The sequence below is a fragment of the Solanum verrucosum genome, unplaced genomic scaffold (assembly GCF_900185275.1).
Source record: "Solanum verrucosum unplaced genomic scaffold, falcon-dt-bn FXZP01000299.1, whole genome shotgun sequence".
Taxonomy (NCBI): domain Eukaryota; kingdom Viridiplantae; phylum Streptophyta; class Magnoliopsida; order Solanales; family Solanaceae; genus Solanum; species Solanum verrucosum.
Genome location: NW_026019922.1, coordinates 1,268,826 through 1,282,709, shown reverse-complemented (window position 1 = coordinate 1,282,709; position 13,884 = coordinate 1,268,826). Strand labels below are relative to the sequence as shown.

General features: G+C 34.2%; 1 protein-coding gene across 1 annotated transcript; it reads left to right on the top strand.

Annotated features, from left to right (window-relative positions):
- The first annotated feature begins 433 nt into the window (after positions 1 to 433).
- Positions 434 to 11,582, top strand: LOC125823415 (uncharacterized). The gene is made up of 7 exons (XM_049502799.1): positions 434 to 572; positions 649 to 741; positions 906 to 1,019; positions 6,277 to 6,472; positions 7,811 to 8,127; positions 10,184 to 10,379; positions 10,992 to 11,582. The coding sequence occupies exons 1-7, from the start codon at positions 546 to 548 to the stop codon at positions 11,321 to 11,323; spliced, it is 1,275 nt and encodes a 424-aa protein (XP_049358756.1). The 5' UTR covers positions 434 to 545; the 3' UTR covers positions 11,324 to 11,582.
- The last annotated feature ends 2,302 nt before the right edge of the window (positions 11,583 to 13,884 follow it).

Here is a 13,884-nt window from a genome sequence, read left to right as displayed (position 1 = left end):
TTTTATTTGGTACATTTTACACTCTATTGTGTATTAAATAGTGTATTACAAATACTATGAATTTCTAAGTATTAGTAATGCAAAAAGAATTTAATGCATGCATTAGCATGATTAAAGACCAATTACCCTTCAAAAACACTTTTACATGTTTTCCACCATAATGATGGAAGATATATTTGTAAATAAATAATTTTATACAATACATACTATTTTTAATACATCAAACCAAATAATATAAAAGAAATAATCTATACATAACTAATACAAATATAACTAACACAAACCTTTCTAATACAATTATTATTAATATACTCCATTAAACATTATTTTTATATACTCTGCCAAACCAAACGATGCCTTAAAATGAAGCAATGCAAACTAATTGGTTATAATTAACACAAGGGTATTTTGGAGAAGTAAAAAATGAGTAGATTGCAATATATAGATACATTTTCAGTTTCAGGATTAAAGCAAACATACAGTACTTCATTGCAGTCTTTCGTCTACTCTTCTGCTGTGTGTTGAGGCGTTCGAAGCACGCAACAATGGCACCCAGAGGAAGACCCAGAAAGGTTTGAAATTTCACCTTTTTTTTCTTTGCATTGTGCTATACTGTTTTCTTCCACTGTTGACTGGTTTTATTCGCAGCGATTAAGCCGAATGGACGCAGCAACTGATGCCATGACAGCTTTCGGATTTGACGAACGGCTTGTTCAGAAAACAGTAAAACAACTTCTGAAGGTAAGCGTTAAGAATCTAGTGGGTTTCCCTGTTTTGGTTGCCTACGTGATTTTGGAACCATGGAACTCGTTAATCCTGCGATTTTCTGGATTATGCGTTCTTCTTTTGGTCTTAACCTAATGGGTTACGTGAAATTTTGCTTATATATCGTCACTATTTTTAAGGAATACGGTGGAGATGATGGATGGGCCTTTATTGAGGAATATGGCTACAAAGAACTCATTGAAGCTATTCTTCGTGATCAAGAGAGCAATGATGAAGACTCTACGAAACAAAAGGTTCAAAACTCGATGACTTTTGCTGAAATTTTTTTCTTTGGGGAAAATGTTTTACTAATCAATTCTGTGTTATTTTCCAGCTTTGATTGGATATAATAGTAAATGACAAATTGTAATTGTACGAGGAGTAGATAGGATAGTTGGACTGCGTTTTAGTGATCATTTTTCCTATTAAAAATTTGACAACAATGTCTAATTGTTGATTAAAACAAGTATAGCAACAGTGTCTGTTGATTGAAGCCAATTATAGGTAGTAAGAGTTGGGATATTTGTGCATGGGAAGGAAGATATGTTCTGTTTTGGTGGAAAATATTTTCCTTGAAGAGAATAGTTTTCTCAACATAGAGAAATACTAAAATATAATTCCATCAAGGAATATATATGTTTGATAAACATTTTTGTCTGTACCAAATGCTCCCAGTCCTACAATTTTGAGTCTTGCTATGAATTTTACATGTATTAAGAAGCATAAACCTGCAGCTTTTAAACACTGTTCATGAGAAGGCAGATTGTAAGCATGACTTGGAAGTTTCTTTTCCACCTATACCAATTGATAAATTGATCATTGGGACTCATTTTGTTTGACAGCTAAATTTGTTCTTATTATGAATGTTAAAAAAGTTTGTCTATTCAGTTCTATCTCCATTCATTCAACATAGCTACATACCCAAATTACATTACAGTATTTTTTAAAAGTAGAATCGAAACCTTTTACTGTAAATGAAATATGATTTTCTGTGAAACCCTGTTTTAAGTAATGTATACTGACCTATATAAGCATATTGGATAAACTCATCTTACTATATTGGAATCCTTTATTTTCTTATGTAAGATATACCAGTAGGGTAGAACTAATTCTGTCCAACGTATATTTGAAGATAAAATTGAGTGTCAAACTGATGATTATTATTTCCTTTAGTTCGATGAATCTGAAACTATTCTACTGGTCTGTATATCCAAGTAATACTCCCTTCATTGAACTGGAATCTGCTAGAGAAGTGTGTCGGGTCAAGCTATTAACAAAACTCCAGCAGAAATATATTTTAAGAAATTACTAAAAGTCGGTGATGTTCCTTCAGCTATATTGCAAGCTTTTCTGCTAAATGGAGTTGAAGTGGAAATTGCATGTTAATGCTTGATCCATCAAATAGAGGACATTGTTTGTCTTTATTGTAGCATCCTGCAGGCTGTGTCCTTGTGCAGGCTGTATCCTTGTGTCATCTAACTGTTGGTGAAGAACTGTCATCATGTCAAGTGGAGTCTACTGCTCAATTTCCTCATTGCTAGTGTTTTGGCTGCTTGTGCCATTCATGAATTATTATATCTCGTGTTTACAGTAACCTGTGGTCTGTCAAACGTCTCCACTTCTGTTGGAGAAAATGGTTCCTTGAATTTGTTAAAAAATATGTAAACCATCTCATTTAAATCAATAAAGGTGGATCTTACCAGGGTGTATCTATAGGTTGGGGAATGGGTTCACGTGAATCCATGCTCCTCTTCATAGACCATGTATAACAATGCTATATTTTTTTAAAACTAGTTTTAGGGTACACACTCTGCGCATGTACATGAGTACAACTTCTAAAAATTACATAGATAGGAGTATTATACAATGTATTTGAGTTCCCAAAATAATGAATATTGATGTCATTTAGCTTTAGATCTATAAGAAAGAGATCCAACTCCACTGAAGTCCTCAGATACCTTATTATGTCTGTGGACTTTTATGAGAATATGAAAATTATTATTTTGTAACCTACTTAAATAAGCAAGTTACCGAAGTACTTTTGTCAAGATTCTTCAAAGATTTGTTGAATAAGACAAAGTACAAATATGATATGTAAATGTAGTATACTCCACGATTTCAGTGTTATCTTATATAATCTTAAGCATTGAAATTTATTAAGTATTATTATTGTAAACCTTTTAAAGACTAAGTCCTCAATGAGATTTAACTTTTTAAATATTCTTGTGACATTGTATTTTTTTTCTTATATTAATTTAAAGTTAAAAAGAGAGAGTACAATATCATAATTAATTTAGACTACACCATTGCTCAACCTTTTTAATTGTGTCTGGGTTATCAATTGTGTCTAGTCCTTTAAGCCCCTGCCCTATGTAGTATGTAACAAACTTTAGCATAACAAAATTGTTTTACTATGTCACTTTCAGCTCCTAAAGTTTTAGCTACCCAGTTGTTTTTTTTTACCTGTTTTCTTTGTGCATTCTCTAATGTTAAAAAGCTTACAAATTACAATAACCTATGATCCAATACTTGAATTGAAGTGGAGTTATAGAAGAATCTATTCCAGTATGAAATTTTTGTTATATTTGAAGTCATAAAACTAAAGACATAATAATTAAAAATATAATTTTCGAATGTGAAATTTACTCTACATTTAATAAAGAAGTCTATCAACATTTCCCTAGAGCTTACCATTATTTAGGTTGAGAGATAGACAAACAGATAGACAGATGGACAAACAAATAGATAGATGACCTTATCATTTACTCCCTCCGTTTTAATTTGTTTGTTTAGTTTTGACTTGGCGTAGAGTTTAAGAAAGTAAAGAAGACTTTTGAATCTTGTGCTCTTAAATTAAAGATATGTAGAATGTACCAAAATATCCTTTAATCTTTTGGTCTTAAATATGTCATGTGGAAAGTTGAAATTAAAGAGGTGCCAAAAAAGGAAAGAGACTTCTTTTTGAAATAGAGTAAAAAGGAAAGGAAGACAAACAAATTGAAATGGAGGGAGCAATAATTTTCTAATATTTAGGACTTTGAAATCAATTAATATATATAGATATCTTAAACAAGTAACACCTAGAACTGCTTTTAGCAGTGTTGATTCACATATCCTGCAGACTGCACTAATAATGAATGTATATCTGTGATTAAAATATATCTCATCACAATCCTTCATGAAGTCCAAGACTGAAAATTATGGTTTTCCAAAGCTTGTAGTTTCCTCTTCTGTATTACTTTCAGAGGCTGGTTTTCACATTCCAAAGGTAGGAAAGCTTATACTATGCAAACCGATATCCATGTGAGGCAAAAATCTAGCGCTTCATTATTGTGGCGGTATTAATCACATCATAGAGTTACTTTTGGGCATGCCTCACCTTGTGTTTTGTTGAGTTGAAACAGTACTTAGAGCCTGTTTGAATTGGCTTATTTTTAGTGCTTTTAAGCCAAAATAGCTTTTAAGCACTTTTGAAGTGTTTGGGTAAATTAAAAAAGAGCCTATAGGAACTTTTTCCAGATTTGTTTTCAATATGTGAGAAATCTGATGCTAGAGTGAGTGATTGTTGGACAAAACATGGATGGGACATATCTTTAAGAAGACTACTTAATGATTGGGAGGTGGAGAGGGTGGCAGCGCTACTGGGAAAACTAGCTGGAATGATTATAACCAGAATAGCAACAGACAAGATCCTGTGGAAACATAGTAATGATGGAGTTTTCCTCAGTCAACAATGCCTACAAAAGAGGACTACAGGGGATGACAGGGGGCCCAAAATATAATTGGAATTACTTTTGGAAGAGTGACATTCCTACAAAAGTAAAGTGTTTCACCTGGTTAGTGATAAAGAGAGCATGTTTAACAGAAGAAGTTCTACAGCAGAAAGGCAGGCAACTGGTCCCTAGGTGTTTTTTGTGCAACTTGACAGGGGAAACAAATAACCATCTCTTCTAGCATTGTAAGTTTACTACTCAAATTTTGGAACCTGTTTCTCAACATCACAAGCATGAACTGGACAATGCCAGAACATACATCAGATCTGTTGAGCTGCTGGATTAGGAGGGGAGGCAGTAAGAGTCAAAAGAGATGGTGGAGGCTAATACCATCATGTGTACGGTGGTCAATCTGGAGAGAAAGAAATGGAAGATGTTTTGAAGATAGATTCAATTCCATCCACAAAGTTAAATGGAATTGTATAGTATCTCTACTTTTTTGGTGTAAACAGCTTTGTATAGATGATATAGATCAAATTATAGATTTGATAGGAAATCTGTAATTATTCCTTTTTGGAGGTAGCCAGCATTAAGGGTATGCTGAAGACTTCAACCTTACCAGTTTCAAAAAAAAAAAAAAAGTTTTAAGCTACAATGGTAAAAATAAGCCAAAAGCCATAAGTTAGAGCTTTTGACTTATAGGTCAAAAGACCAAAGCCAATCCAAACATGCTCTTACTTTTTGAATCTTGGGGCTGTGCAGAGAGAGCTTATCATGTTTACTATCTTGATTTCCTAAGGAAAGAATGAGAAATTGGAAGGCTTGCTTTGTAGAACCTGTTAGGATAAATTCTTGTCCTTTATGCTTCACAGTGACATACTATTTATTCAGTTTTATCTGTTATTCTTAATTGGTGAGTGTGCTAGATGATGCAGTCATCTCTTTCTTCTCTTGTTGTATTTATTTGATCTCGTTCTTTACTCCTCAGTGCTTTCTCTTAATGAAATCCATCCAGCTCATCTCGCTTACCTTGGACTCTCAGAACTAAAGGAAGCATCTTTTGTTCCCAGCTTTGTCTAAAATCGTCACCTGGTCTTGAGACTGTCCGCTATTAACAATATGAGCTGCTTCCCACTAGGAAATTAAGCTTTCTTTCTGCTGGAATTGCTAAAGCATCTTTTGTTCCCAGCTTTGTCTAAAATCGTCACCTGGTCTTGAGACTGTCGGCTATTAACAATACGAGCCGCTTCCCACTAGGAAATTAAGCTTTCTTTCTGCTGGAATTGCTAATCTTAACATACTTCTACTTCCACTATTGTCCTTTGTATGTATCTTTATTATTCATAAATCAACTCATAGATTGGCTTCTGTCCTTTATTTATTGTCAGCACTACAAAATAAACAGGAAACAAGAAGCATGATGTATTTTTTTGAGTGAAACTCTAGGATCTATATTTCACTTTTGAACAAATATATAGTTCTGCAACTGCTAGCCTAAACTGTTTGATATCTATAACTACACGGCTGAGCTACATTTTCTTATCTTCCTTGGATCAGATATTTTTGTGAGTCTTGTTCAGGGTACATTAAAATGTTATTTCTGGTTAAGCTTGTATATATAGGGAATCAGCTATATGGTTTAATCTGTGTATAGCATGTAGTGCCAGTTGCATGAAATGATTGTTGATTCAAAGTTTTCACCTCTTCTTCGATATTGATATGATTGTTACTTGATATCATTGCCGCTAGAGTTGTATATGAATATGATGGATTAGCTAAAGACCTTGAATTATAGCAGGGTGTCTCCTCACAAGTGGAAAGAGCAGAAGACCCTGCTTTACAAAGCATCCTAGGTCCCTCAGGCACTCTCGTTGATTCCACAGACAACAAAGCTGGTACTACTGTCGGAGAAACGTCATGCTCTGAGCTTGTCAATGCACTAGCACCAATATATGTTGAGCTATACAGAAACAAACAAGACATTTGCAGTACTGGTAAGGAACTGTTAGTGTGTACTAATTCTGCTGCTTGATTTGTCTAAGTTTCTGTTTATGGAGTAGCAATTTAGCTATCAAGCAATGGAAATCAGTTTAACAAAGTAGAAAAACACTTTGCCAAGCCAATACATGAGTAACATTCATCCAAATCAGATAAATTAATTTTGTATACCAACAAATCAAGGAAGATTAGAATACTTGGATTGCAAGTTCACTGACGAAATTCACAAGGTCGATGGGGAAGTGAGGCTTGATACCCAGGGTGGGGAGATTGATGATGATGTCACACATCGTATTGGTGTAGGGTGGATGAAATGGAGGCGCGCATATGGAGTGATAAGATGGTGCCACCAAAACTTAAAGACAAGTTCTATAGGGTGGTGGTGTGGTAGTTTGACCAACTATGTTGTATAGGGTGGAGTGTGACCAGTTAAGAACTCTCACGTTCCAAAGATGAAAGTAGCGGAAATGAGGATGTTGAGATTGATGTGTGAGCTTACTAGGAAAGATATGATTAGAAATGAAGATATCTAGGATAAGATAGGAGTGATCTCAGCGGAGGATAAGATGCAAGAAACGAGGCTAAGATGGTTCGCGCATGTGATGAGGATATGCACGGATGCCCCAGTGTGGAGGTGTGATAGGTTGACTATGGATGGTTTCAGAAGAAATGGAAGTAGGACAAAATAAGTATTGTAGAGAAGTGATTAGATAGGAAATGACGCAACTTCAGCTTACCAAGGATATGATCTTAGATAGGAGGCTATAAAGGATATGGATTAGGGTAGATGGCTAGTAGATAGTTGAGAGTTGTCTCACTTACTGCTCCATAATAGTAGTTGTAGTTGTTTTTTGGTCTTTGATTTCTGTTACTATTTGTTTTTTCTTGTACTTCGATTTTAGTGTTATTTCATTGTTGTTATTGTTCTTTTTTAGAAGGCTTTGTCATGCTATCTTTAGTATTTATCATAACTCTTCACTTCCATATTTCTTTTCCCAAACTGTTCTTCTGTGTTATTTTCTTGAGCTGAGGGTCTATCGGAAACAGTCTCTCTACCTTTTAAGGTAGGGTTAAGGTTTGCCTACACTACCCTTCTTAGACCCTACTTGTGGGATTACACTAGGTATGTAATTGTTAACAGAATAAGGAAGATATAATATTGCATTCTTTTCTACTGCAGCATTTAATTTTTTTTTCTTTTTTCGCAATAGTCCACTCGTGCTGAAACTTGAATGTAAACTCTTGCTTCTTTTATTTATGAAACAGTAAGAGTGCCTATATGACTTTGAGGTCCATGTTACGAAAATTTCCCTAATAACCCTGTTTTGCATAAGTATTTTACCCCCCACCAGTTGAAGGAGATGGAAATAGCTGGAAAGACGTAGTGGAAGGCCAAATCTCTACCCAGAAGGAGATGGGTAATGCTGTTTGCTGTGATGGTGGGAATTCCAAGAATCAAGTGCAATCAGGGAGCAACTCTCATGATTTTGCTTCACCTCCAACTTCCTCCCCCTGCCCAGTTAATTATTTGAAATTGTGTTCTGGGAGTCATGTGCAATTAGGGAATGACTATCCAACTGCTTCACTATGCCCGGTTAATCATGTCGCCCCTCCTGTTGATCATCACCCTACAGCTCTTCCTTCCTCAAAGGTAATCACAATTTTTAGTTTGCTATTTTTTTTACATGGATTAAGAAGTATGAGTCAGTAGCCTTTTAAACAATGTTCATGATAAGTCATATTGTAAGCAGGACATGAAGTTCCCTTTCCAAATATATGAATTGCTACGTTCATACTGTTTGATCATGAATGGTTAAAAATCTGCCTGTTCAGTTTTACCTGTATACATGCATTCAATATGCAGGAAAACAGCTTCCTGCAGGCTGTATACTTGTGTCATCTAATTTTATTGATGAATAATTGTCCTTATGTCATGAGGAGTCTATTGCCCATTCTTCCTCATTGCTATTGTTTGGTTCCTTGTTCCTTTCATGTATTATCCCTCGGGTTTTCTATAACCTGTGATAGTGATTATTCCATCATGTGGTCTCCTTTGCTGTTTGGAAAAATGGTTCCTCAAATCCGTTAAAAGATATGTAGAGCATCTCATTGAAATCAATATAAGTGGATCTTACTGCTAACTTAGGTTGCTCTAATCAATCATTTACGTGTTCTAGTATGAGGATCCACACAGTCATTTATAAATTTCTTTGTAACTTGATCTACTTGAGTATTTTGTCTGGGCATGATTTTCCGTGGCACAAATAGTAGATGCTTAGAGGGAATGATTTTCTGTGGCACAAATAATAGATGCTTAGAACTGCTTTAAGCGTTATTGATTCACATATCCTGTGGGTCTGCACTAATAATGAATGTGTATTGGTGATTAAAGTACATCTTATCACAACCTTTCCTTCTAGTCCAAGACTGAATGTTATGGTTCTGCAAAACCGGTAGATTCCTATTGCAGAGTCTGATTGGCACATCCCAAAGGCAGGGAATATTACACAATGTAGAGCTAAGTCTGTATGAGGTGCTAATCTAGCATTTCATTGTTGAGGTGGTACTAGTCACCCCATAGAGCTACTTCAGGGCATGTCTTGTGCTTGGTAGACTTGTAACAGTGCTTACATTGTAATTGTGGGATGGTGCAGAGAGAGGTTATCATATTTTCTACCCTGCTTCCTCCGGTATGAATGAGAAGATGGAAGGCTTGCTTTGTCGAACTTGCTAGTATAAAAATCCATGTCCTTTATTCCGCTCATCAACTTGCTATCTATTCATGTCTGCATATTTTTGACAATTGATTAGATCATGCTAGATGAATATTGGACTGAGTCTGACTTAAATGAAGCAACATGACAATAAGGATTTATATAGCCGATCCAAACTTGAATGAGGCAAAACTTATGCTGTTGATTTGAGCATGCTAGATGATGCAGTCACTTGTTTCTCTTATCATGCTTATCTTTTTTTCTACTTTATGCCGAGTGCTTTCTCTTAGTTCGAGTTTATCCAGCTCATCACACTTGCTTCCCTTGGTCTCTTAGAAATAAACGAAGCATATTTAATCCCAGCTTCCTCTAAAACGTTCACCTGGTTCTGAGACTGTCAGCTATTAACAATAAGAGCTACTTCTGAATCAAGCCCAATAAGCAATTAAGTATTCTTTTTGCTGTAAATGTGAACCTTAAAGAACCCTATTTCCACCCTTGTCCTCTGTATGCTTCTTATGTGTGATAAGTCAATTCATAGATTATGCATCTTATGTACCATAAGCCAATTGATGGATTGTCTTCTTCCTTTTATTATTGGTTACAACATACCAAAGAAGAAACAAGACACATGTTTTATTTCTGAGTCGAACACCCAGATCTATATTTCACCTTTGAACACATATAGTTCTTAGACTGCTAGTCTAAATTGTATGATATTTTTAACTACATGGGGCTGAGCCATATTTTCTTATAGTCTCCATTCGGGGTACATTTAGTTGTTATTTCTGGTTGAGTTTTGTATAAATAGAAAACTAGCTACAGGTTCATATCTGTATTGCATCGAGTGTCAACTGCCAACTATATGAAATGCAATGACGCTGATGAAAATTTTCATCTCTCCTTCAATATTGATATGATTATTACTGATGTTCATTGCACCTTGATTAATATATGCATATACTGGTATAGCTGAAGACTTTTGAGTTATAGCAGGGTTTTTCCTCACAAGATGAAAGAGCAGAAGACCCTGCTTTATTAAGTACCACTTGTCCTTCAGGCACTCTTAATTCCACAAACAATGAATCTGGCAATACTCTAGGAGAAACAGGATGCTCTCAGCTTGCTGATGCAGTAGAACCTACACACGAAGAGCTTTGTGGCAACAAACAAGACATTGGCAGTACCGGTAAGGAACTGATCGTCTGTGCTAATTCTACTTCTTGATTATGTGTAATTCGTCCATGGTGTAGCCATTTAGTTGCGAATGCCAAGCAATGGAAATCAGCTTAACAATGTAGAAAAACATTGAATCTGGTTCCCTGGCCATTCAACAGGAGATTCTGAAATTGCGGAGTGCTTACTCCCAGTAATTATATTGAAGCACATAATTGGTTCAAGATCATGAGACGTTAAGAATAAAAGAAGACCCCATTTATTTATCATCCTTTATTTAGAATCTTAGCCTATTATTTATTTATTTATAATTCAGATATTGTTTATAATTAATTGTTTGTTGGACCCATCAGATCAGTTAGCTAAAAATCGGATCACTCCTTTGCTTTTGGAAGACAGCCACATAGTTTCATTATCTCACTTCTAAGCCTTCTATTTCACTTTTATTCCATCTGTCATCATTTAGGAATAAAAAAACATCCAAGTCATAGACCAATAGATTAGGGAGGCTGCACTATTGCATTTTTTTTTTTTTAATTGTAACTGCAGCAGTTACATTGATTCCAATAGTTCAGTCGTGCTGGAACTTGGATTGTGAAATTTCCCTAACAACCCTGTTTTGCAGAAGTATTATGTCTCCCACCAGCTGAAGGATGTAAAGACATAGAGGAGGACCAAACCTCCTATATCCAGAAGAGGCCGGCTAATGTTTTTTGCAATGATGGTGGAAATTCTGGGAGTCGAGGCAGTAACTTTAATGTTACTGTACCTCCAACTTCAGTTAATAGTGTGTCTGCCCCTGCTGATCATATCCCAACAACTCTTCCTTCCTCAAAGCGAGTTTGCCTTCAGCCACCAAGAAGGTCATTTCCTTGTTATGGCTGGATTGAAAGTGACAGTGAAGAGGATGCTGACGACTTCATACTATTACCACCAATGAAATGCGTAGGGATTTAGTAAATAAATAGTTGGGTTGTAGGGGCTTATTTAGCCAAAAGACCTTTTCAATCACCATGCTTGATGCTTCTTCCATTTAGTTTCTCTTTTCGGTTGTCATAAGTAATAGACCATACATGAACCTTACGGATGAACTTCCACCATGGATGCCAGAGTTCATTTTTTCCTTATGTAATATCTCTACAACCTGTCCAATATGACAGACAGAAAACTGTTGCTAGGGTAACCAACAGAATTCAATTCGATATTGGTTTTGCAATTTATTGCGCTTCACAATTTGGTTTTATTTTACAGAAAAAAGGTTTAAAATGTCCTCAATTTATTAGAAATTGTTTAAAATGTCCTCCTTCCACCTATTGGATTACTTTTACCCCTCCCTTGTTTATTGGGTCAAATATGCCTTAAACCTATTACAAATAGTTTAAATTTACCCTCTTTGTACCATAAAAATTGTTTATCAACTAATAAATACTAGAATGATATTAATAAACTAGATAACTTAAAAGCGCAGTAATACATGACCTCATTAAGATGATGAATAATCATTTTCTAATATCCGAGTATTAAAATATTGGCCTTGTCACATATATTAAGAACTGGAAAGATTATAAGATTCTTACTCTTCAATGAATTTTATCTTCTACATATTTTTAATTATAATATTTATTTTTTGATATAATTGGCTTCTTAATATTGAATGATTTTTCATAGATTAGTCAATTATCACTTTCTCTATTATTTGGTACATGTGCATGCAAAGCATAAGATATTCAACTTGATGACCTTTTATTCATTCTTTAGCTAGTAGCAACTAGTTTTTCTTGCTCTTCCATGTCATTGTTCATAAACACCCCTAAATATGCCATGATGAATTTATCATATGGAAGATATCAGTTCCTCGTATTCTCAAATGTATGTTCCTTGATTATTCTAGAGCTAGTAAATCATAAAAAGATCTCATTCAGTTTTTAAAAACTTTTTAATCATATTTTAAGAACTAAATTTTTTTTGAAATACATTATTTTTGAAAAAAAAAGAACTAAAGAATTATGAACAAACCAAGTCACATCCAATTTATTGACTATCTCAAGGAAGTTGGATAAGTACTAATACCAAATGTCTTGGCCCAAATATTACAAAATATTTCATACTATATTTATTTATATTATAAAATATATTAAAAGCAGACACCTTTTCACATTGAAGGATTGTGATTTTTTCGATAGGTTGTGACTTTTTCAAAGAGTTGTTACTTTTTCAAAGAGTTATGAGTTTTCGATATCGCCCAATCTTTACAACATTTTGGAGATATGATTAATACAGCAACATTTCAACTCCCAATAAAATATATTAATAGGTACAAGTACCTTATCAAGTTGCGGCATAATTTATTATCTCTTTGTTGTCTCTTCCTCAATTCTGATTCCATCAAGAATGCTTAAAACATTTTTATAATTCAATAAAAAATAATAAAAGATAAATTTTTACAAATCATTGGATAAAATACTAATGTAAGTTGTCGGATAAAGTGATGACAAAAAGGAAAAGCTCACAAAAAAAAGTAGATACGAACCATAAATTGTCATTGTTGTGATCAGTTGTTTAAGAATTGAGTAGTTGAAATAATTTTTCTTTTTATATGTTGAATGGAGGAAAAAACTACATGAAAATTATAGTTATGTTTCATTATTTCTTTTGGTTAAGATCAAAAGTATACTTCCAAGGAATTGTCGAAGTTCCACACAAATAAGGGATGAAATTTATCACGAAGAAGAAGATACACCAATGGTATGATTTGCCTAATTTTTATAGATAGTTCCTGAAGAGACGCAACCGAAGGGATACACCCGTCTAAAGGGACACAGAGTTGAAAAAGTGGGTTTAAAGGTAAAAATAAAATAAGGATTAAAAACATAAAAGTACGAAAGAAAACATAAAATAAATTCTGAATTCTAAGGGTGCCACGCAGGCGAGTCTAGGATTCTCTTTTATATATATACTAGATAACTGAAGGCCCGTATATGATCCCAATATTATTACTTACAAATTTAATAGCAATTTTTTATAGAGAAATTTTAAGTGTTTACTATTATTTTTTATTATTTTTAAAGAATAAATTTGTTAACAAATTTTTTTAGTATTTATAGATAGTTCCTCAAGAGCAATACCGAAGGGATACACCAGTCTGAAGGGACACAAGAGTTGAAAAAAGTGGGTCTAAATGTAAAAATAAAAAAATGTTATAAAATAATATATTGTGGATGTCCACTACACCAAAAAGTTACTACCTTACTTCCTTTCATTATGAAGATAACCTCCACCTTTATGAATTATGATCATTGTTCTTGTAACCTTTCACCTTCATAACCTCCTCCATTATATTCATGTTTAATGTCATGATTATGACTAACCTTTTGTATGCCTTTATGTTACACTATAAATAGAGGCATAAGGGTTCATTTGTACACACTTGAAGATTTGGTGAACACTTGAAGGAAAGAAAGTTATCTTATATTGTTCCTATTGTCTTATATTCTTCTTGTTTTCATCTTTATATTGTT

What these genes read in the sequence shown, in the direction of transcription:
- LOC125823415 (XM_049502799.1), top strand. Translation starts at nt 546, where the DNA reads ATGGCACCCAGAGGAAGACCCAGAAAG. An exon ending in ACAAGACATTTGCAGTACTG is followed by an intron (nt 6,473 to 7,810) that starts GTAAGGAACTGT and finishes GTTTTGCATAAG; the next exon opens with TATTTTACCCCCCACCAGTT. An exon ending in ACAAGACATTGGCAGTACCG is followed by an intron (nt 10,380 to 10,991) that starts GTAAGGAACTGA and finishes CCTGTTTTGCAG; the next exon opens with AAGTATTATGTCTCCCACCA.